We start from the raw sequence: 24,728 nt of genomic DNA, 5'->3' as shown, positions 1-24,728 counted from the left end.
TGGTTATTTTTATGCAATTCTTCCTTGGCCTTACTTCTGTAGAGGGAGAAGTAAAGAGAGGGAGGGAGAGTTGCTTTACTGATATGAAGAAACCACAGCAGTAGTCCAAGTTGACATTTGGTTTTAGTTTGGGGAAACAGCATGGAAACGGGCCCACCGAGTCCGCATCGATCCACGATCACCCGTCCACTACGCACTGGGGGCTGTTTTACAGAGGCCCATTAACCTAGAAACCTGCACAACTGGAATATGGCATACGGCACGGTAGCGCAGCGGTAGAGTTGCTGCCTTACAGCGAATGCAGCGCCGGAGACTCAGGTTCGATCCTGACTACGGGTGCTGCACTGTAAGGAGTTTGTACGTTCTCCCCGTGACCTGCGTGGGTTTTCTCCGAGATCTTCGGTTTCCTCCCACACTCCAAAGACGTACAGGTATGTAGGTTAATTGGCTGGGTAAATGTAAAAATTGTCCCTAGTGGGTGTAGGATAGTGTTAATGTACGGGGATCGCTGGGCGGCACGGACTTGGTGGGCCGAAAAGGCCTGTTTCCGGCTGTATATGATATATATGATATGATATGATATGGGAAGAAACGGCAGCACCCGGACAAATTCCACACAGTCACTGGGAGAACGTGCAAACTCTGTACAGATGTGCTAGCACCTGTGTTCATGATCGAACCCAGGTGTCCAGTGCTTTAAGGCTGCAACTCCACCGCTGTGCCACTGTGCCGCCCCCATTCAAGGTTCGCCCAGTGAGGGGAGATGGGTGGAGATGAGAAATAAAAAGAGGTCGAACATACTGTTTTGGGCTTAACATCTGGACATTGTCCGTCTGGACAAATCTTTTGTTTGTTTGTTTGTTTTTAATGTCTTGTTTGCTCTGTAAAGCGTCTTTGAGTTTCCTGAAAAGCGCTATATAAATTAAATGTATTATTATTATTATTATTATTATTATAGGTCCCCAACTAGCCAATGGTAATTAGAAGGACAAAGATTCTAGGCGATTGCAGACTGCTGGAAAACTAATAGAGTTGTCGCAGTTGGGATTTTAACTTTCCTAATATAGAATGGGACTGTCAAAGTGCCAAGGGCCTAGGTGGAGTGCAATTTGTCAAATGTGTTCAGCGACGGTTCTTTGGGCAATATGTAGAGGGCCGAACAAGGGAGAGGGCAAAACCTGATCTCCAGCGAGGGAAATGAGCAGGGCTAGTGACTGAACTGTCAACGGGTGAGAGCTTTGGGAAATGCGACCAGAGTTCTATTCATTTTAATTTGTGGACCAACCTCGTAACTATTTTAAAGTTCTCAATTGGGTCACCAATCTTTGGTGGTTTTGGACGGGAACTTGCAAAAGTAGATTGGAGTAGTCTGTTTGGGGGCAAAGGGACTCTGGAAAGTGGACTGCCTTCAAAGGTGTGACTTCGATGAAAGTTCAGGGTTTCCCGACAGAGTGGAGGGCAAGGTTCTGGGCAGGAGACAGGAGGAGGTGTGGGTCAGGTATACTTGGGATCACATGTATCTGCAGAGGAATGTCGAAGATTAGAAGCATACTTACGAAGGGAATCAGGAGGGCAAAAAGAGGGGAGGAGATGTCTCTGGCAGATAATATTAAAGAGAAGCCAAAGATTGATTTAGTACATTCAAGAAAAAAGAGTATCTGCGAGAATATGGCCCCTGAGAAAGCAGATTGGTTCTTTATGCATGGAGCCGCAGGAGATGGGCAAGGTACTCGATAAATATAAAATCGTGAAAGGCAGAGACAGGATAGACTTTTTTTCTAGTATGGAAAAATCAAGTACTAGAGGCCATAGCCTTAGGTTGAGAGGGGTAATGATTAAAGCAGATGTATAGGGCATATTTTTTACACAGTGCGCAGAGTGCCTAGAACATGCTGCCAAGGGTGGTGGTTAAGGCAGATACGATAGTGGCATTTGAGAGACTTTTGGATAGGCATATGGATGTGCAGGGAATGAAGGGATATGGATTTTGTGCAGGCCCTTAAGAATTGATCTTGGCATCATTTTCGGCACAGCCATTGTGGGCCGAAGGGCCTGTTCTTGTGCTGTACTGTTCTATGTTGTAATGTATCTCCTACTTTACCATGGATGGGGGTTTCTAAAACGAGAGGGTATAAGCTGAACAAGGGAGGGGAGTGGTTTCAGAGGGACCTCGGGGGGAAAGTTTTCATTCCGAGGGTAGTCAGTTTCTGGGCTGAGCTGCCTGAGGAATCTATAGAATGGAGACAATTATGACTTTTAAAAGACATTGGGACAAACTATGTGGACTGCAAGCAAATGGGGAAAGCCCAAAATGCCAACTTGGACGTAATGGTCAAAGTAGACCGAAGTCCCCGTTTCTGTTCTGCCTGGCTCTATACCTTTTTGACTCTGCCTAAAATCAGATATTGTTAATGCTAATAAATGATGAAATATTACTGTATTAATGATACAGTGGTATTGCTGTTTGTCAATTTATCAACAGTCCAGTTACAGGTATAAAAGTATTAGCCAAATAGCACGTTGGAGAGAATCCTTACATTAAAACGCTTGAGTTGTGGGGGAAAGCAGTGTTCTTGGTTCATAGCAAATGAATCCCTGCTCATTGCAGAGGTGTATCCCAAACAGCTGTGTAGAAGGTGATTGTAGTGATGTTAGTCACGTCAAGCTCCAATCCATTTCCAAATTTCAATGCACATGGAATTGATGTAAAGCACCTATACAGTTTAGAAATGTATCTGCATCTTGTTCTGGGAGTGTCTCCAAAAGCAAGGCCCCCTGTATTCATGGTAGATCAGATTCTGCAACGTCCATTTTGCCACAAGGGGATAGTTTTTCATTGAGTCAGAGAGTGATACAGCATAGAGAAAGACCATTCGACCCAACTTGCCCACACCGGCCAACATGTCCCAGCTACACTAGTCCCACCTAACCCGCCTTTGGTCAATATCCCTCCAAACCTGTTCTATCCGTATACCTGTTTCTTAAATGTTGGGATAGTCCCTGCCTCAACTACCTCTTCTGGCAGCTTGTTCCATACACCCACCACCCTTTGTGTGAAAATGTAACCCTCAGATTCCGATTAAATGTTTTCCCCTTCACCTTAAACCTGTGTCATAGAAACATAGAAACATAGAAAATAGGTGCAGGAGTAGGCCATTCGGCCCTTCGAGCCTGCACCGCCATTCAATATGATCATGGCTGATCATCCAGCTCAGTAACCTGTACCTGCCTTCTCTCCATACCCCCTGATCCCTTTAGCAAAAAGGGCCACATCCAACTCCCTCTTAAATATAGCCAAGAGTGTCCTCTGGTCCTTTTCAAATCCAGTCCAAAGGAACGTTTTTAAAACGAGACATGTTACTCCTTTAACATTTCATCCTCATCCAATTCATGCCCTTCAGCATCTGTAGGAGGATGCTTACAGTTTTGTTGAATTATGCTTTGTGCAATGGGCATCTTCAGGCTATTCATCAGAAGATGGACATTAGTTCGGTTCAGTTCGTTCAGTTCATTTTATTGTCACGTGTACCGAGGTACAGTGAAAAGCTTTTGCCGCATGCTATCCAGTCAAGTCAAGTCAAGTTTATTTGTCACATGCACATACACGATGTGTAGTGAAATGAAAGTGGCAATGCCTGCGGATTGTGTACAAAAAAGTTAATACAGAGAAGACAAAATGTACTCCCTGGAGTTATAAGAGTTGACAGTCCTGATGGCCTGTGGGAAGAAACTCCGTCTCATCCTCTCCGTTTTCACAGCGTGACAGCGGAGGCGTTTGCCTGACCGTAGCAGCTGGAACAGTCCATTGCTGGGGTGGTAGGGGTCCCTCATAATCTTGCTTGCTCTCGATCTGCACCTCCTGATGTATAGGTCCTGCAGGGGGGCGAGTGTAGTTCCCATGGTGCGTTCTGCCGAACGCACTACTCTCTGCAGGGCCATCCTGTCCTGGGCAGAGCTGTTCCCAAACCAGACTGTAATGTTGCCGGACAGGATGCTCTCTACAGCCCCAGAGTCAGCAGAAAGACAATCATTAGTACCTGAATAAATGCTCTCAACTTGCTGCTGGTTCAAAGGAGCAATGAGGATGCAGGAAGCTGGGACTGGACAAGCTAGATGCAGGAAAAATGTTCCCAATGTTGGGGGAGTCCAGAACCAGGGGCCACAGTCTAAGAATAAACGGGAGGCCATTTAAAACTGAGGTGAGAAAAAACGTTTTCACCCAGAGAGTTGTGAATGTGTAGAATTCTCTGCCACAGAAGGCAGTGGAGGCCAATCCACTGGATTAATTTAAAAGAGAGTTAGATAGAGCTCTAGGGGCTAGTGGAATCATGGGGAGAAGGCAGGCACGGGTTACTGATTGTGGATGATCAGCCATGATCACAATCAATGGCGGTGCTGGCTCGAATGGCGGTGCTGGCCTCCTCCTGCTCCTATTTTCTATGTTTCTAAGCAAGACAATAAGTGATTCCTCTCTCAGTTTTAATGAGTTCCTAGTGATGAGTTAAATTGCAATATAAAGTCTGTGTAGATTGAGTCCAGAAGCAGGAGAAATTTGGCTTGAAAATCCCCCGGCGGAATGCTACTGTGGAAATGTTTAACACATTGCTTCAAAGGCTTCCTCTCGGCTATTTCCGCAGGAAGTTGCCCCATTTCTCATAAATGAACACTCATTAGACCATCGCACTACCCATTGGAGTTTCCGTGTTTCACAACTTAACTTCATAATCTTTCCACTGCGTGGAATGTCTAATATTATGATTCAGGTTTCTGGTATCTGACCATGAAGCACTTGCCAAATGATCCATCCGCCACAATAGCCAGTATTTTCTCTGTTTAACTCTGTTTTGTTTCCTCATCAGCTGCAGTTTTGATGTGCAATCCTCCCTTCAATCCTCGTATTTAATATTCCCCCACTGTTTACCAGCAGTTTTTACAATCTGTAAAATGTGCCTCTTTTCCTCTCCTCAGAATCCAAATAATGCAGTATGTGATCTATGGAGTTGCTTCCTTCTTCTTCCTGTACGGAATCATCCTGCTGGCGGAAGGGTTCTACACCTCCAGCGCTGTTAAAGAAATCCATGGCGAATTCAAGACAACTGCGTGTGGACGCTGCATCAGTGGAATGGTACGAAGCTCGGACTGCATGTCGGTCATGATACTGTGGTAGACCTTTAACTGCAGGCCCAGCTGACAGACAGAGGCTTGGGCAATAAACACTGTGCTCGTACCATGAGAGGAAGTGCCCGCAATGTTCTGTGAACGCCAAATAAATCCAAAACAGTGAGGTGCTGGTGAAGAAGTGGGGCTGAGCACTCAGCCAGTGGTTTTCACAACTGAGGCACTATAATAACCCACTCACTGAGTCACCAGGTCGTCTTGTCCTGGCACTTGAGTGTCTACTCAAGTGGGGAAGTGGAGGGTGGTAGAAGGTTCACTCACAAGCCACCATTCACTGTTGAAATGATGGTGATTTTAGTGGAGTCAGTTTAGCTTAGTTTAGAGATACAGCGCGGAAACAGGCCCTTGGGCTCACCAAGTCTGCGCCAACCACCGATCCCCACACATTACCACTACCCTGCACACACTAGGGACAATTTACATGTATACCAATGCCAATTAAACTACAAACCTGTTCACCTTTGGAGTGTGGGAGCAAACCGAAGATCTCGGAGAAAACCCACGCAGGTCACGGCGAGAACGTACAAACTCCGTACAGACAAGCGCCCGTAGTCGGGATCGAACCCGGGCCTCCGGCGCTGCAAGTGCTGTGAGGCAGCAACTCTACCGCTGCACCACTGCGGAAAGAAGTACCAATGCCAGTGAAGTAGCAATGCTGCATGGCAGTCATTATACACAAACCAGCAAGAACAGGCCACTCGGCCCCATGAGCCAGTCCTGACATTCAATTAGATCATGACTGATGGACAACAGTATTTTACAACCCTCTGAGCGTACTTGGCAAGAGCATAAATAATTGGCTTTGAACTCTGATACATCAATCATTCTCACCTCATTAGATCTGATGGTGAAATTCCTATCTGCAACTTTATGAGCAAACACTAATCCTTTGTTTCTCTCTGGACTCGTGCACACATGGGTAGAATATGCGTGTATTGGAAGTCAAAAGCGGCAAACATTTTGAAAGAAAAATGTCATTTATACGCAAATGTTCCTTCACCGAAATAACTTGCTGAAATATATTGTTCACTGAACTTGATATCCTCAGATTCTGGCGATTGCCATGATTTATTTTGATATTTCTAAGTAATCTTGCATCAGATGGCGACTGATAAAAAAAACACATGCAGGTGAAATGGATACACGCGGAGCAAGGTACTCTTTTAAAGAGTCACTCGCTGCCTTGGAAGAGATTCTGTTTGTCCCCATTCGCACTGCACAGGGTCCAATTTTCTATTTTAGGTGGCTGTGTTATTAAGCATTATACCTCCAGCTCCTAATCCAGATTATTAAGATATTTCATTACAGTTAATGTGGATAAACTGTCTTGCTGTTTATGGAGTTACTGTTTATAGGTTCTGCCATTTCCTTGGCACCTGTATAAGATACTGTATAACACCCTTTCCTGAACATTCCCTGCAGGACTTCAGATTACAAAAATCTTGCACATCCCTTCTTGAATACATGTGTAGGAAGGAACTGCAGATGCTGGTTTAAACCGAAGATAGATATAAAAAGCTGGGGCAACTCAGCGGGACAGGCAGCATCTCCGGAGAGAAGGAATGGGTGACGTTCCGGGTCTGAAGAAGGGTCTCCACCCAAAACGTCACCCATTCAGCCAGTCCCGCTGAGTTACTCCAGCTTTTTGTGTCTACCTTCTTGAATATACTCTGTGAGCAATGGCACACCTCTAGTGGAGAGGCCGATACAGATTGGGTATCCACCGTGCAAACCTTCCCTTCATCCTCCCTGGAGGTGGTTTTTAGGGGATAGAGTGGGCAAGTGGGCTGAGGAATGGCAAATGCAGTTTAATGCACATAAACGATAGGTGTTGCATTTTGGGAAGTCAAACCAAGGCAGGATCTTCACAGTGAATGGTAGGGCCCTGGGGAGTGTTGTAGAGCTGAGGGATCTGTAAGGACATGGTACATTGTTGCCTGAAAGTGGCGTCACGGGTTGATAAGGTGGTCGAGGAGCCTTTTGGTACATTGGCCTTTGTCAGTCAGGGTATTGAGTATAGAAGTTGGAACATTATGTCGCAGTTGTACAAGATATTGGCAAGGCCACACTTTGAGTATTGTGTACAGTTCTGGTCACCCTGCTAAAGGAAGATGTCATTAAACTGGAAAGTGTACAGAGAAGAATTAGGAGGATGTTACCAGGACTTGAGGGGCTGAGCTGGAGGGAGAGGTTGGTTAGGCAAGCAGTTTAGTCCTTGGAGCACTGCAAGCTGAGGGGTGATCTTATGGAGGTGTGTAAAATCATGAGGGGAATAGATAGGGTGAATGCACACAGTCTCGTGCCCAGGGGAGGGGGAAATCAAAAACAAGAGGACACGTTTTTAAGATGAGAGGGACGAGATTTAATACAAACCTGAGGGGCAACGTTTACACTCAGAGGGTGGTGGGTACATGAAACAAGCTGCCAGAGGAGGTAGTTGAGGCAAATACCACAACCGCATTTAAAAGACACTTGGACAAGTACATGGATAGGAAAGGTTTAGAGGGATGTGGGCCAAACATAGGCAAACGGGACTAGCTTGGTTGGGGCATCTTGGTCAGCATGGACGAGTTGGGCCGAAGGGCCTGCTTCTGAATTGTATGACTGTATATGAGGAGATAGGCTGGAGGACCAATGTGCAGGATGGAACTGCAGATGCTGGTTTACACCGAAGACAGACACAAAAAGCCAGAGTAACTCAGCGGGACAGGCGGCATCTCTGGAGAGAAGGAATGGGTGACGTTTCGGGTCAATAGACAATAGACAATAGACAATAGGTGCAGGAGTAGGCCATTCAGCCCTTCGAGCCAGCACCGCCATTCAATGCGATCATGGCTGATCACTCAATCAGTACCCCGTTCCTGCCTTCTCCCCATACCCCCTCACTCCGCAATCCTTAAGAGCTCCATCCAGCTCTCTCTTGAAAGCATCCAACGAACTGGCCTCCACTGCCTTCTGAGGCAGAGAATTCCACACCTTCACCACTCTCTGACTGAAAAAGTTCTTCGAGACGAGACCCTTCTTCAGACTGATTAGAAGAGCCAGACTCGACGCAATGGGAACTACTCAAGCATGTACCCTTGAAGTAATTGAAATGTGAAAAACACCAACAGGTATAAACCGAGTCACCAGGTTATTATCTGGCCTGTGGGTTTGAGTTATAGTGAGAGCTTGAATTGTCTGTGATTTCTCTCTTTGGGGCATTGAGGTGTACAAGATCACGAGGGGCATTTATTCACCCTACCTAGAAGCACAGTTAATTTCTTCTTTTATGTCTCTGAAGCTCTTGCTCCCTATTTATAATCTATAAGGTCATAAGTGATAGGAGCAGAATTTAGCCATTCAGCCCATCTGCCATTCAATCATGGTTAATCTATCTCTCCCTCCTAACCCCATTCTCCTGCCTTCTCCCCAAAATCCCTGAACACTCACAGTTTGTTTCCCAGGGTAGAGGATTCTAAAACTAGAGGGAATAGGGTTAAAGCGAAAGGAGAGATATTAAAAGAGGGTCTTCAGGGGCAACTTGGATAGTAGTACAGTGCATTCAGAAAGTATTCAGACCCCTTCACTTTTTCCACATTTTACAACGTTACAGCCTTATTTTAAAATGGATTAAAAAAAAAAAAAATCATCATCAATCCACACACAATACCCCATAATAAAAAAGCGAGAACAGGTGTTTAGAAATTTTTGCAAAGTAATTATAAAGAAATAACTGAAATATCACATTTACATAAGTATTCAGACCCTTTGCTATGACACTCAAAATTGAGCTTAGGTTCATCCTGTTTCCATTTATTATCCTTGAGATGTATCTACAACTTGATTGGAGTCCACCGGTGGTAAATTAAATTGATTGGACATGATTTGGAAAGGCACACACCTGTCTATATAAGGTCCCACAGTTGACAGTGCATGTCAGAGCAAAAACCAAACCATGAAGAAATTGTCCGTAGACCTCCGAGACAGGATTGTGTCGAGACACAGATCTGGGGAAGGGTATAAAACAATTTCTGCAGCATTGCAGGTCCCGAAGAGCACAGTGGTCTCCATCATTCTTAAATGGAAGAACTTTGGAACCACCAGGACTCTTCATAGAGCTGGCCGCCCGGCCAAACTGAGCAATCGGGGGAGAAGGACCTTGGTCAGGGAGGTGACCAAGAACCTGATGGTCACTCTGACAGAGCTCCAGAGTTCCTCTGTGAAGATGGGAGAACCTTCCAGAAGGACAACTATATCTGCAGCACTCCACCAATCAGGCCTTTATGGTAGAGTGGCCAGACGGAAGCCACTCCTCAGTAAAAGGCACATGACAGCCCGCTTGGAGTTTACCCAAAGGCACCTAAAGGACTCTCAGACCATGAGAAACAAGATTCTCTGGTCTGATGAAACAAAGATTGAACTCTTTGGCCTGAATGCCAAGCGGCACCGCTCATCACCTGGCCAATACCATACCTACGGTGAAGCATGGTGGTGGCAGCATCATGCTGTGGGGATATTTTTCAGCGACAGGAACTGGGAGACTAGTCAGGATCGAGGGAAAGATGAACGGAGCAAAGTACAGAGAGATCCTTGATAAAAACCTGCTCCAGAGTATTCTGGACCTCAGACTGGGGAGGAGGTTCACCTTCCAACAGGACAACGATCCTAAACACACAGCCAAGACAATGCAAGAGTGGCTTCGTGACAAGTCTGTGAATGTCCTTGAGTGGCGCAGCCAGAGCCTGGACTTGAACCCGATCGAACATCTCTGGAGTGACCTGAAAATAGCTGTGTATCAACGCTCCCCATCCAACTTGACAGAGTTCGAGAGGATCTGCAGAGAAGAATGGGAGAAATGACCCAAATACAGGTGTGCCAAGCTTGTAGCGTCATACCCAAGAAGACTTGAGGCTGTAATCGCTGCCAAAGGTGCCTCAACAAAGTACTGAGTAAAGGGTCTGAATATTTACGTAAATGTGATATTTCAGTGATTTATTTTTAATTACTCTGCCAACATTTCTAAACACCTGTTTTAGCTTTTTTATTATGGGGTATTGTGTGTAGATTGATGATTAAAAAAAAATAATTTAATCCATTTTAAAATAAGGCTGTAACGTAGCAAAATGTGGAAAAGGTGAAGGGGTCTGAATACTTTCTGAATGCACTGTACCTGGAATGATTGCCAGAAGCACATTCAATGATGACTTTTAACAGACATTGGACAGATATTTGGACAGGAAGGGTTTAGGGGGCTTTCGGGCGAATACAGGCAATTGGGACCAGCCCGGTGCGTTAATATGAATGATAAGGCATGGGTAAGGTTGGCTGAAGGGCCTGTTTCCATGCTGTACAGCTGCATGACTCTATGACTCTTTCTAAAATAAAAGCAGGAGTGGTCAGGAGGTCAGGCAGCCTCTGTGGAGGGTGAAACAGACAATGATTCGAGTCAGAGACTGGGAGAGCTGAGGGGAACAAAGAGAATACGTGACATGGCAGAGACCCACAACTGTCTTTGTGTCAAGAGACTTTGAACCATGAACACTTCAAAAGCTCACAAGCAGTTATAAAGGCTGTTGTGGTGAGGAATGCACTTCACACATGCAAGCTCTCTGTGTGTTGAAGTACCAGACACATGGAGGAAATGACCAAGGGGGAAAATTGAATTAGCAGTAAGTCCTGGATTTTTCATCCCCATTGGTTTTGTTTTCCATTGAAACCGAGTCACTTACGCAAGTTCAAGGCAAATAACTTTGGGTGAAATGCCAGGAGCTAAATGATCCCCTCAGCACAGGCCAGCTAGCTTTAAACAGTTCACCAAAGACTGAGCACTTGGAATCTAAATCGCAGTGATATGTGACTCTAAGTAGGGATACTGAGTGAAGAGGGGAATACAGAAAGAAGCTGATACATACTGTAAAGAAATGTGTAGGAAGGAACTGCAGAAGCTGGTTTAAACCAAAATGCTGGAGTAACTCAGCGGGACAGGCAGCATCTCTGGGGAGAAGGAATGGGTGACGTTTCGGGTCGAGACCCTTCATCAGACTGAAAGTCACGGGAAAGGGGAACGAGAGATATAGACGATGATGTGGAGAGATAAACAGCAAATGAATTAAAGATATGCAAAAAAAGTAACGATGATAAAGGAAACGGGCCGTTGTTAGCTGAAGCTGGGTGAGAACGAAAGACTTGGGCGGAAGAGGGATGGAGAGAGAGGGGATGCAGGGGTTACTTGAAGTTAGAGAAATCAATGTCATACCACTGGGTTGTAAGCTGCCCAAGCGAAAAACGAGGTGCTGTTCCTCCAATTTGTGTTTAGCTTCACTCTGACAATGGAGGAGGCCGAGGGCAAAAAGGTCAGTGTGGGAATGGGAAGGGGAATGAAAGTGTTTGGCAACCGGCAGTAGGTTAGGTGAGGCAGAGGTTCACCTGCACCTCCTCCAACCTCATCTACTGTATCCGTTGTTCAAGATGTGGACTCTTATACGACGGCGAGACCAAGCGCAGACTGGGCGATCGTTTTGCTGAACACCTTTGTTCAGTCCGCCTGGACCTGCCTGATCTCCCGGTTGCGATACACTTTAATTCTCCTTCCCATTCCCACACTGACCTTTCTCTCCTAGGCCTCCTCCATTGTCAGAGTGAGGCTAATAAATCCTCTTATGATCATAAAGGAGAAATATATTTCTCAAACACGCAAACTCGTGCAGACCACCAATCATCAGATCTCAGTCCACCAATCATCAGATTTCAAGCAGTGTATCAATATTATTGGGCGGCACGGTGGCGCAGCGGTAGAGTTGCTGCCTTACAGCGCCAGAGACCCGGGTTTGATCCTGACTACGTGTGCTTGTCTGTACGGAGTTTGTACGTTCTCCCCGTGACCCGTGTGGGTTTTATTCGAGATCTTCGGTTTCCTCCCACACTCCAAAGACGTACAGGTTTGTAGGTTAATTGGTTCGGTATAAATGTAAAATTGCCCCTAGTGTATATAGGATAGTGTTGATATGCGGGGATCGCTGGTCGCCATGGACTTGGTGGGTCGAAGGGCCTGTTTCCGCGCTGTATCTCTAAAATAAATCTCATCTGAACTATTGGGGAGTGCCTGGAAACTGTGTGACGATTTGCTGAGGACTATGAGAGTTTCTCAGCAATTTGCCAGCATTGGAGACTCGTCCCGGGACGATGTCCTTAATTGCAACATCCACACAGAGTGTGTGGTGACATGGAGCTGCTGAAATTGATCAACGCATGTGTACCAGTTGCCCACAAAGGACCAAAACAATACACTGCCTCAACCGCCACTTCCAGCTGTGTCCACTTGCAGTCATGTTGTATTAGAGTCATAGAGTGATACAATGTGGAAACAGGCCCTTCAGCCCAACTTACCCACACCGGCCAACAATGTCTCAGCTACACTAGTCCCACCTGCCCGCGTTTGGTCCATATCCCTCCAAACCTGTCCAACGATGTACTTGTCTAACTCTTTCTTAAACGTTGGGATAGTGCCAGCCTCAATTACCTCCTCTGGCAGCTTGTTCCATACACCCACCACCCTTTGTGTGAAAAGGTTACCCCTTAGATTCCTTTTAAATCTTTTCCCCTTCAACTTGAATCTATGTCCTCTGATCCTCAATTTACCTTCTCTGGATAAGAGTCTCTGTGGATCTACCTGACCTATTCCTCTCATGATTTTATACACTTCTGTAAGATCACCCCTCATCCTCCTGCGCTCCAAGGAATAGAGTCCCAGCCTACTCAACCTCTCCCTTTAGCTCAGACCCTCTAGTCCTGGCAACATCCTCGTAAAATCTTCTCTGTACCCTTTCCAGCTTGACAACATTCTTTCCCATAACACGGTGCCCAGAACTGAACACAATACTCTTCTGAACCCATTCCTTCTCTCCCGAGATGCTGCCTGACCTGCTGAGTTACTCCAGCATTTTGTGAATAAATCGATTTGTACCAGCATCTGCAGTTATTTTCTTACAATACTCTAAATGCGACCTCACCAACGCGTTATTTGCATGGAAACAAAATGCTGGAGAAACCAGCTGGACAGGCAGCATCTCTGGAGAGGATGAATTGGTGATGTTTCAGGTCGAGCCCCTTCTTCAGTCTGAAGAAGGGTCTCGACCCGAAACGTCACCCATTCCTTCTCTCCTGAGATGCTGCCTGCCCCGCTGAGTTACTCCAGCATTTTGTGTCCATCTTCGGTTTAAACCAGCATCTGCAGTTCCTTATTGTGCATGCATCATTTGTTTAACACATCAATAACTCGATATATCTTTCAATTTCTCTTCAGTTTGTGTTCCTGACTTACCTGTTGGGAATAGCCTGGCTGGGGGTCTTTGGCTTCTCCGCTGTCCCAGTCTTTATTTATTACAACATGTGGTCGGCCTGCCAGACTATCATCTCCCCATCGACGGGGAACCTGACCATACCGATAGACGAAATCTGCATGGACGTGCGACAGTTTGGTAAAGTACCACCTGATTTATTGTTCGCTATCATTTATTACGAACCTCATTTCTGCTTTGGTCTAAACTTGACTCAAGACGGGGCGGCACGGTGGCGCAGCGGTAGAGTTGCTGCCTTACAGCGAATGCAACGCCGGAGACTCAGGTTCGATCCTGACTACGGGCGCCGTCTGTACGGAGTTTGTACGTTCTCCCCGTGACCTGCGTGGGTTTTCTCCGAGATCTTCGGTTTCCTCCCACACTCCAAAGACGTACGGGTATGTAGGTTAATTGACTGGGTAAATATAAAAAATGTCCCTCGTGTGTGTAGGATAGTGTTAGTGTGCGGGGATCGCTGGGCGGCGCGGACTCGGTGGGCCGAAGGGCCTGTTTCCGCGCTGTATCTCTAAATCTAAATCTAAATCTATAAGACGCAAGTATTGCTTGAAATTAGAGTGATATTATTGCTAAGATTCAAATCCAGAAAATGTAGCCATTCAGTACATCTTGCCTATATTAACCCAGTTAATTCCAGTCCTGTTTTTCCTCCATAGCTCTCTCTCCAAGTTCTTCCTTATTCAACATACATCCAGATCCTTTTTTGAATACTCCGATTGAACTTGCATGTACCACTTTTTCTGTCCTTCCTTTCATAGTCTTGCTTTTTTTAAATGCTTGTGAAAATCGCAGTAAATTTAAAATACCCTTGATTGTTATAGTATTTCAGGGGCCCCTCATGCAAGGCAAGGCATTTATACCTCATGCTGCCTCGGCAAGGCCAGCAGCATAATCAAGGACGAGTCACACCCTGGCCACATCCTCTTCTCCTCTCTCCCATCAGGCAAAAGGTATAGAAGTGTGAAAACGCACACCTCCAGATTCAGGGACAGTTTCTTCCCAACTGTTATCAGGCAACTGAATCATCCTACCACAACCAGAGAGCAATGCTAAATACTATCAACCCTTTTGATGACCCTCGGACTATCCTTGATCGGACATTGCTGGCTTTACCTTGCACTAAAAGTCATTCCCTTATCATGGATCTATACACTGTAAATGGTTCGATTGTAATCATGTATTGTCTTTCCGCTGACTGGTTAGCACGCAACAAGAGCTTGTACTTTGGTACACGTGACAATAAACTAAACTGAACGGAAGGTCTGTCAGTGAAGGGGCAAGTTATCTCCAACATAAGCGATGATGACAACTCAATGTTTTATGCCTCAGTGCACTTTGAGATGTAGCTCATTAAGTCAGATAATAATGAACAGCCAAGATCAGACCTAAATTAATGCACCATTGTTGTCTCCATTCTGCATTGCAACTGTTGATCTGACAAACAGTTGGCAGATTAGTCTGGAAGCTACCTGTAATCTATTGAATGGAAGCTTTGTATCCGCAAGCTCTAAATAAAAGAACTCAAATTAAAAAAGAACTAACGCACCAGATTGATATTGGGTAGAAATTAGAAAATGAAGTGTTTGGAAGGTGGGGTGGGAAGGACTGGAATAATAACTGTCACAGAGGACTGGAAAGCCTCACAGTGTTTTTATTCAAAGAACATCATATCGTTTCAGCAATAACGTGTACCATTTTGAGCAAAGACAACCATTTGATTTCAAAATGTTGAAGGCAACTGCATATTTAGAAATGATTTTAAATTGAAAAAGAGGACATTTTTGTCCTCAAGTATAACTGCAGTAAGGAAAAGATATTGCTGTAATAGGTCTCCCCCCAAAAAAATTGGCAGAATTATGTTGGTAATAATTTGCTCTTCGTTCAAAATGAATGTGGGCACAGCGGTAGAGTTCCCGCCTTACATCACTTACAGCGCCAGAGACCGGGTTCGATCCAGGCTGCGGGTGCTGTCTATACGGAGTTTGTACCATGTGAATCTTCCCCGAAAACTTTGGTTTCCTCCAACACTCCAAAGACATACAGGTTTGTACGATAATCGGCTTGATATAAATGTTTAAAAAAAATTGTCACTGGTGTGTGTAGGATAGCGTTAATGTGCGGGGATCGCTGGTCGGTTCGGACTCGGTGGGCCGAAGGGACTGTTTCCACGCTGTGTCTCTAAAAGTATTTAAAAAAGAATGGTGGGGAATAAAATAATGCAATTAATTTTATAATCAGTTGAGGATGGGATAAATAGCACGTGGTTCAGAAAGGAAGATTTGCATTCCAAACGTTGAAGGTGATGCTTAGAGGGGATGACAGATGTGATGGATATCATGAATGTGGGAAAGCGGGCTATTCAGAAAAGCTTCCTTTTGATGCTGCACGTTTAGAGCCGGCTACAGTTCAGGTCTTTGGTGAGTTACAGCTGATGTGGCCTTTCTGCCTGGGTTTAGTTTAGTTTAGCAAACAGGCCCTTCGGCCCACCGAGTCTGCACTGACCAGCGATCCCCACACACTAACACTATCCTACACACACGAGGGACAATTTACACTTGTACCAAGCCAATTTACCTACAAACCTGTACGTCTTTGGAGAGAACTGGAAAACCCAAGTGGTCACGGGGAAAATTAATGGGACCAAGGATATGATCAAGATGAATATTTCCCTATGTAACTCAATGTTTTTTCTTATTAGATTTCTATGAAGCAACTTTGTATGTTTTATAATATTGAAAGCATTAAATAAATGCTCGGTCAGGTCTGGTGACATGGAGGGAGATGTTATAATTAAGCTGTTGAATTTGGACTGATGATAGACACAAAAAGCTGGTGTAACTCAGTGGGACAGGCAGCATCTCTGGAGAGAAGGAATGGGTGACGTTTTGGGTCGAAACCCTTCTTCAGACTTGGACTGATGGTCCTTTGAGTAGGAGTCCAAATGCCAGTTTGGGCTGTGAACAGCTTGAAGAATGTTTGTCCATTGTGGACATGATGGGCTGAATGAATCTTCTGTGCCATTTCCTTGTGATTTCTTTGAATTAAAAGTTGCTATAAAGGAATACATGAACACATCGCTCAACTTCCTGCAATAGGATAAAAATATTTTGGCAGTGGTTGTACCCCACAATGATGGATACAGTCCAAGGCAGGGGTCCTCGACGTGACCCTTCTAACTCCAGCTTGCAGTAAACTACTTTCTATTTGTGACTCTTTCCATCCACAGTTCCAGATCCAAATGTTCCCATTTCCATTTTTCTTTATCGTTTTTTAAAACCAAGGCTACTGAACTTTCTTTCTCACTGTGAAAACATTCATAATCTCAGTTGATTTTCTCAGTGTGTTGATAAGATCATACAGTATGTTCTAGGAGCAGAATTTGGTCATTCAGCCCATCAGGTCTGCTCTGCCTTTCCATCATGGCAGATCTATTTTTTCCCCCTCAACCCCATTCTCCTGCCTTCTCCCCATAACCTTTGACACCCTTATTAATCAAGAACCTATCAATCTCTGCTTCAAAATTACCCCAATCTTGGCCTCCACAACTGTCTGTGGCAATGAATTCCACAGATTCACCACCCTCTGACTAATAACATTCCTACTCATTTCCTTTCTAAAGGTACATCCTTTTATTCTGAAGCAGTGCCCTCTGGTCTGAGACTCATCCATCACTGGAAACATCCTCTCCACTGTCTAGACCCTTGATTATTCAGTATGTTTCAATGAGATCCCTCCTCATCATTCCAAACTCCAGCGAGTACAGGCCCAGAGCCATCAAACGCTCCTCATATGTCAACCCAAACATCCCTGGGATCATTCTCGTAAACCTCCTCTGGATCCTCTCCAACGCCAGCACATCCTTCCTCGGATATGGGACAAAGAAACTCTGCACAATATTCCAAATGAGGTCTGGTCAACGCCTTATAAAGCCTCAGCATTACATCCTTACTTTCATATTCTAGTCCTCTTGAAATGAATGCTCACATTTAATTTTATAGACAATAGACAATAGGTGCAGGAGGAGGCCATTCGGCCCTTCGAGCCAGCACCGCCATTCAATGTGATCATGGCGGATCATTCTCAATCAGTACCCCGTTCCTGCCTTCTCCCCATCCCCCCTGACTCCGCTATCCTTAAGAGCTCTATCTAGCTCTCTCTTGAATGCATTTAGAGAATTGGCCTCCACTGCCTTCTGAGGCCGAGAATTCCACAGATTCACAACTCTCTGACTGAAAAGGTTTTTCCTCATCTCAGTTCTAACATGGCCTACCCCTTATTCTTAAACTGTGGCCCCTTGTTCTGGACTCCCCAACATTGGGAACATGTTTCCTGCCTCTAACGTGTCCAACCCCTTAATAATCTTATACGTTTCGATAAGATCTCCTCTCATCCTTCTAAATTTTCTCTGGAGAAGTGTGATGTGATAGATTTAAGGATATTTCCCAAAGCACTCGTACCTGCTGGAGTTTAGTTCTCTGCTGAAGGTATCTATGAAGGTAAATGCTGAAATAAAAAATATTTAAACATGGGAAATTCAATAGCTCTTTTCACAATGGTGGCAATGTGGTGGCAACCTCCCAAGGAGTTTGCAACCAAATAAAGTGGGTCACAGTTATGCTGTTGGAAATATGGCAGCTACGTCATGCACAGCAGTTTTTCAGAACCTGCAACGTGTTAATAACCTGATTATCTTTTTATTAGTGGAATACATACTGAAGAAATAACAAGTAGGCCAATGAGGACAGTACACTTACTATAGGCAACATGTTCAAAAGTTCTAGGAACAGAATAAGACCATTCGGCCCATCAAGTCTACTCTGCCATTCATTCATGGCTGATCTATCTGCCCCTCTCAACCCCATTCTCCTGCCTTCGCCCCCATAAACCCCGGACACCCGAACCAATCAAAAATATGTCAATCTCCACCTCAAAAATATCCATTGACTTTTGAACTCCACAGATGTCTGTGGCAATGAATTCCACAGGTTCACCACCCTCTGACGAAAGAACATATTAGTAAACCTTTTGGTTGCTGATGGTCAAAAATAGTAAAAACCTATCGTACCCAAGAGTCAGTGGAGAATTGGATCCAAAATTTCTCGGTGCCTGGAGGCAAAGGGTAAAGATGAATGACTGGAAGGTGGAATGGCCAATTGGTAGGTTAATTGCCCAGTAAATTGCCCCCAGTATAGATAGCTGCTACAATTTGGGGGGAATTGGTGGGATTGTGGGGAGAATAGGTTACAAGAGCAATTAGTGGGGGAATGGGATTGCTCTCTGAGCAGACATGGACTCGAGAAGCTGAATGGCTTCCTACTGTGTCAGATGGCAACATGGAAATGAACTCTAAAAATATCAGAAAGACATGGGAGAAGAAAGTCACGTATGTCTAGCATTATTATTCTAACAGGGACAGCAGTGATTTACTGAGGCGGTGAAGGAACTGTAAATGCACTCATTGCCACTTGACCAAGTATAATTTTTAAATTGCTCCTCCGTATCTTAATTTAAAAAAAAATGTTAATAAATCTACTCAAGTTACTCTGGGGCCTGTTCACAAGTGATCAGCAGAGTACCTTCAGCAGAGAACTAAACTCCATCAAGTATAAGTACTTTGGAAATGGATTCACACAGGATGCAACAACAATTTATGAGATGTATGATAAGAGATAAAAAGTTATTAAAATACCAATGAATAACACCACTTTACAGTGGTCGGTCTAAAGTCACAACCAAAAGTAACCACGAGGAACTCTATTAGTTTAGCTCAGTTTTCGAGATGCAGCGCGGAAAAAGGCCTTTAGACCCACCGAGTCCACGCCGACCACTGATCGCTGCACACTAACACCATCCTACACACACTGGGGACTATTTTACATTTACACCTAGCCAATTCACCTACAAATCTGCATGTCTTTCGAGCATGGGAGGAAACTGAAGATCTCAGAGAAAACCTTCGCAGGTCACGGGGAGAACGTACAAACTCAGTGCAGACAGCACCCGTGGTCTGGATCGAACCTGGGTCGCTGGCGCTGTAAGGCAGCAACTCTACCGCTGCGCTGTGGGAACACGGTCACAGAAGCAGTCCATTTTTTCTCCATGAGTAAAATGTTAATGTCTCTTTGTAACTAATGCAGCGTGTCCAAACCATTGGGGGATTTAGTTGTCTGCACTGGGTCCCAACCCTTGATTGAAAGCATCTGCACTTTTATTTACTGTAACAGATTTCCATTTCCTGCTGTATTTAAAAATAAATTTAAAAATATAGTTCCATATGTATTGAAGGTTGAAACAATAATGCAGTTCCATGGACCAGGCAGTGCGTGCTGTACATTGAAGCTGAAGGTAATCAAGTGGAACAGCCCTCAGGGGGGTGGGTGCCCATTGTGAAGATCTGAATAAATAATGTATTGTTTCTATTTTCACATCACTGGTTAACATCTAAGAATAAGGCATCATTGTTCAGATATTATCATGCCTCTGCTGAATGATCAGACTGTATTTTATCTTTGTCTATCAACCCAAGGCAAACAGTTAGAATCTTTTAAATGAACTTTAATAGTTTTCAGGGGATTTGCAGCTCTAATGGAAAAACAAGGTTGTTTTTCCCCCAGAGATGGATACCATGGTGTTTGCTAATGGAACGAGAATATATTTAATGCATTGTATACAATTGGAAAAGTGTGGACTTAGCAAGATCCACTTTCTTTACTTTTAGTCATCTATTTTCAAAGCAGTTTGGGATATTTCGGGATTAGAAATGTTGAATAGATTGGAAAAAAATAAACTGTAATGTCCAATGAATAACAAAAGGTGACATGAGGTTATTATGAGGCAGTTTTGTTTGAATTGACTCGGTTTCTGTTTCTGCTTCTGTTTTCTACTGCACAACTGCCAACAGCTGGGCCATCTCGTGCAGGTTTCGCTCGCGTGGGTACTAGTTACAGAAAGATTATTTAGATTTTTATGTGGGCTAGTTTGGTGAGATGATCCATGTCCAAGTTGTCGAGCTGTGACTTGAAGGTTGGTGCACATCTGGTGGTGTCGGGAAGGATGTTCCACTCTGGGATAGTCCATGGATATAGTGACTGTGGGTAGCTATTTTTGTTTGCTCTGATTCTAGTATAAATAGACCAAATGGGCCCATTGGGCCCAAACCTTGCCCACATTGGTGCAGCACCCTCTCCTCCCCCCTCCCCTTCCCTCCTCCCCTCCCCCCTCCCCTTCCCTCCTCCCCTCCCCCTCCCCTTCCCTCCTCCCCTCCCCCTCCCCTTCCCTCCTCCCCTCCGCCCCCTCCCCCATTCCATCCCCCTCAACCCCCCTTATCCTCCCCCTCCCTCCCACCCCCTCCCTCCCCCCTCCCCCTCCCCCTCCCCTACCCTCCTCCCCTCCCCTCCCCATTCCATCCCCCTCAACCCCCCTTATTCTCCCCCTCCCCCTCCCCTACCCTCCTCCCCTCCCCTCCCCCATTCCATCCCCCTCAACCCCCCTTATCCTCCCCCCTCCCTCCCACCCCCTCCCTCCATCCTCCCTCCCTCCATCCTCCCTCCCTCCCTCCCTCCCTCCCTCCCTTCCTCCCTAGGAGATAGATTTAAACTTTAAAATGTGAATAACTTTAAAAATATAACACCGATTTCAAAGAAACTTCTTCCATTAGCACCAAAGGGACGACGGTGAGTAAGGTGGGCCTAAAATTGTTGCGCTATCGTGTACCGTTTTGGCTGTAGTCCAGAAACAAACAAACAAACATGAGTTTTAGTATATGGATGAAGTGATCTGAGGACTGCCTTGTACATTTCTGGGTATTGGATAGAATGAAGTGAGATATGTTACTGGGGATGATGCCATGAGTCTCTTTGTAGACAGTACATAAGCGGGCTTTGGTGTGCCTTGACTCCAGCGACTCCCAGCCAAGGCGATTTAACATATCGGCGACGCTTGACTGTCTTGAGTAGTCGTCAGAAACAAACCGTGCTGCAAGCCTCTGAACCTTGTCAAGGGTGTCAATGTTATTTTTCTAGTGAGGGTCCCATATTGTCTGGCAATATTCCAACAGTGGGCGGCCAAGTGTTTTATACGCTACCTCAATAGACAATAGACAATAGACAATTGACCCTTCGAGCCAGCACCACCATTCAATGTGATCATGGCTGATCATTCACAATCAGTACCCCGTTCCTGCCTTCTCCCCATACCCCCTGACTCCGCTATCTTTAAGAGCTCTATCTAGCTCTCTCTTGAAAGCATCCAGAGAATTGGCAGAGAATTCCAGATTTACAACTCTGACTGAAAAAGTTTTTCCTCATTTCTCAAGTCAAACCTCCTTTGTTGGTTTGTCACAACCGGATACATTTCTCCGGAGAAGGCCCAAAGTTCTGTTTGCTTTTGTGGCATTCTGGTTTATGTGTCTGTCCAGGCCAGATGTGTCTGTTCCAGGCCAGGCCAGATGTGTCTGTTCCAGGCCAGGCCAGATGTGTCTGGTCCAGGCTCGGCCAGATGTGTCTGTTCCAGGCTCGGCCAGATGTGTCTGTTCCAGGCTCGGCCAGATGTGAGTTCAACTCCCAGGTTTGGATGCTGATCAACTTCTTTAAGCAGCTTGTCTCCCATCATGTACCGGTTTATGATCGGCTTGACTTTATGAGTAACTCTGATGGAAAAGCATTTGGTGTCATTGAAACCCATTTGGCAAATGGTTTCCCAATTGCAAAGATAAATGTCATATTGAAGAACCTTGGCATCTTTGATCTCTCGATACACAATACAGTCGTCTGCGAAGAGTTTCACTCGCGAAGACAGGTTGTCAGGCAGACCGTTGATGCAGATCAAGAACAGCAAGGGTCCCATCACCTTTCCCTGTGGCACGCCGGACTCAACTGGAGATTGTTGTGATGACTCAGCATCTACTACAACCTTTTGAGGTCGTTTGGTGAGGAATGAATCAATCCAGGAGTAGATGTTATTTCAGATGGGAACGTGGTGAACCTTAGCCATCGGTGGGGAACGGTGTTGAAGGCCTTGCTAAAGTTCATTACAATAAGATTGGCCTGCCCTCTGGTATCCAGGATTGTTTGCAGATCATTAACCAGGACAGAGCTGGGTCTCGCATGACCTGCCTTTGTGGAATCCATGCTGCTGGTCAGCTAGTATATTGTGTATTTCAAAATAACATGACCATGAATAATATGTTCAAGGAGTTTGCAGACAATTGAAGTCAAGGATACCGGACGATAATTGCCTGGATTTGAGCGGTCGCCCTTTTTGTAAATTGGAGAGATGTTTGCATTACGCCAATCACTCGGTAGTTCTCCAGTAGAAATTGATTTCTGGAATAACATCTGGAGGATTGGAGCAATGCTTGAAGAACATGATTTCAAATCTCTGGCAGTTATGCCATCTGGGCCACAGGCTTTATAAGGGTTCAATTCAGACAAAAGCTTTTCAACTCCCTCTTTGGTGACCATCACCTGGAGCATACTGACTGGCACCAAAGAGGTGGAATATCCAGACATGGAAATTGAGATTGGCCCAGAAAAGGAGATAAACCTTTGGTTGAAGAATTGGGATTTTTGAGATGGAGGCAAAGTGAGATTCACAGATGCAGTTCCAGCCATAAAATCATAGAGTCATACAGCACAAAACATGCCCTTTGGCCCTACTTGCCCATGCTGACCAAAATGCTCCGTCTAAGCTAGTCCCACCTGCCTGTGTTTGATCCATATCCCTCTAAATCTCACCTATCCATGTACCTGGCAACATGTCTTTGAAAAGTTGTTGTACCGGCCTTAACTACCTCCTCTGGCAGCTCGTTCCATAGACCCATATATGTGAAAAAGTTGCCCTTCAGGTTCCTAGTAAATCTTTCCCCTCTCATCTTAAACCTTTGTCCTCTGGTTCTTGATTCCGCTACTCTGGGTAAAAGACTCCGTGCATTCATCCTATCTATTCCCCTCGTGATTGTACGCCTCTATAAGATCACCCCTCAGCCTCCAGTACTCCAAGGAATAAAGTCCTAGCCAGTCCAAACACTCCCTATGGCTCAAATCTGAGCAACATTCCTTGTAACTCTTCTCTCGACTCTTTCCAATTAACATCATCCTTCCTGCAGCAGGGTGACCAAAGCTGAACACAATACTCCAAAATGTAGCCTCACCAACGTCTTGTACAACTGCAACCTACCATAACAACACTGGTAACTTTGCCACCAATGTACACAAAGGGCATCATCAGATGTATTTGAGTGGGGACATAAATCTGGAAGATATTTCAGATATAGGATGACAATAAAACTGCAGAAATTAACCAAAATGAAACGTAAGTGGAGGCCAATTCCCTGGATGCTTTCAAGAGGGAGTTAGATAGAGCTCTTAATGATAGCGGAGTCAAGGGATATGGGGAGAAGGCAGGAACGGGGTACCGATTGTGCATGATCAGCCATGATCACGATGAATGGCTGTGCTGGCTCAAAGGGTCAAATGGCCTCCTCCTGCACCTATTGTCTATGGTCTATTGAAGAAACTTCTAACTGGTAGATAGGTTGCCAGGGTAGGTCGATCTGTATGATCCAGTAAGGGTGAAAGGCAAACACAGAAAGAATGGGGAACCTTGGATGACAAAGGATGCTCAAGGTTTGTTCAGAAGAAAAAAGGAAGCATGTGGCAGGTGTACTACGATCAACTAAGGTTGAGGGAATGTGTTGAGGACTATAGAGGACTATAGAGTGTGTAGGAGCGAACTTAAGAAACAAAGTGGGAGGACAAAAATGGACCATAAAATATTCTTACCAATTGAGATTAAATAGAATCCCAATACATTCTATAAAAAATATCAGACAAAAGAGGGCAACCAGGGAAAGAGTGTGTTTACTTTGGGATCAAGGTGTGTAGGAAAAAAACTGCAGATGCTGGTTTAAATCGAAGGTGGACACAAAATGCTGGATCAACGGGTCAGGCAGCATCTCGGGAGAGAAAAATGGGTGACGTTTCAGGTCGAGACCCTTCTTCAGACTGATGACATGGGAGGGGGTGGGATAAAGATAGGACATAGTAGGAGACAGAAAGACAGTGGGAAAACTGGGAAGGGGGAGGGGAAAGAGAGGGACAGAGGAACTATCTGAAGTTACAGAAGTCAATGTTCATACCGCTGGGCTGTAAACTGCCCAAGCGAAATATGAGATGGTGTTCCTCCAATTTGCGGTGGGCCTCACTATGACAATGG

At 45.1% G+C, this 24,728-nt stretch overlaps 1 protein-coding gene across 4 annotated transcripts in view; it reads left to right on the top strand.

The window, feature by feature from the left end:
- The window catches only part of gpm6bb (glycoprotein M6Bb), a 203,202-nt gene that overhangs the window by 157,541 nt on the left and 20,933 nt on the right, over nucleotides 1-24,728 (top strand). For all 4 annotated transcript variants that reach the window (XM_078408980.1, XM_078408979.1, XM_078408981.1 and 1 more), the window contains exons 3-4: nucleotides 4,969-5,125; nucleotides 13,463-13,637. In XM_078408980.1, the coding sequence (XP_078265106.1) occupies nucleotides 4,969-5,125; nucleotides 13,463-13,637 (332 nt within the window). The remainder of the gene's footprint in view (nucleotides 1-4,968; nucleotides 5,126-13,462; nucleotides 13,638-24,728) is intronic.

This window comes from Rhinoraja longicauda, chromosome 12, assembly GCF_053455715.1.
Source record: "Rhinoraja longicauda isolate Sanriku21f chromosome 12, sRhiLon1.1, whole genome shotgun sequence".
NCBI lineage: Eukaryota > Metazoa > Chordata > Chondrichthyes > Rajiformes > Arhynchobatidae > Rhinoraja > Rhinoraja longicauda.
This window is presented reverse-complemented; position numbering and strand designations above follow the sequence as displayed.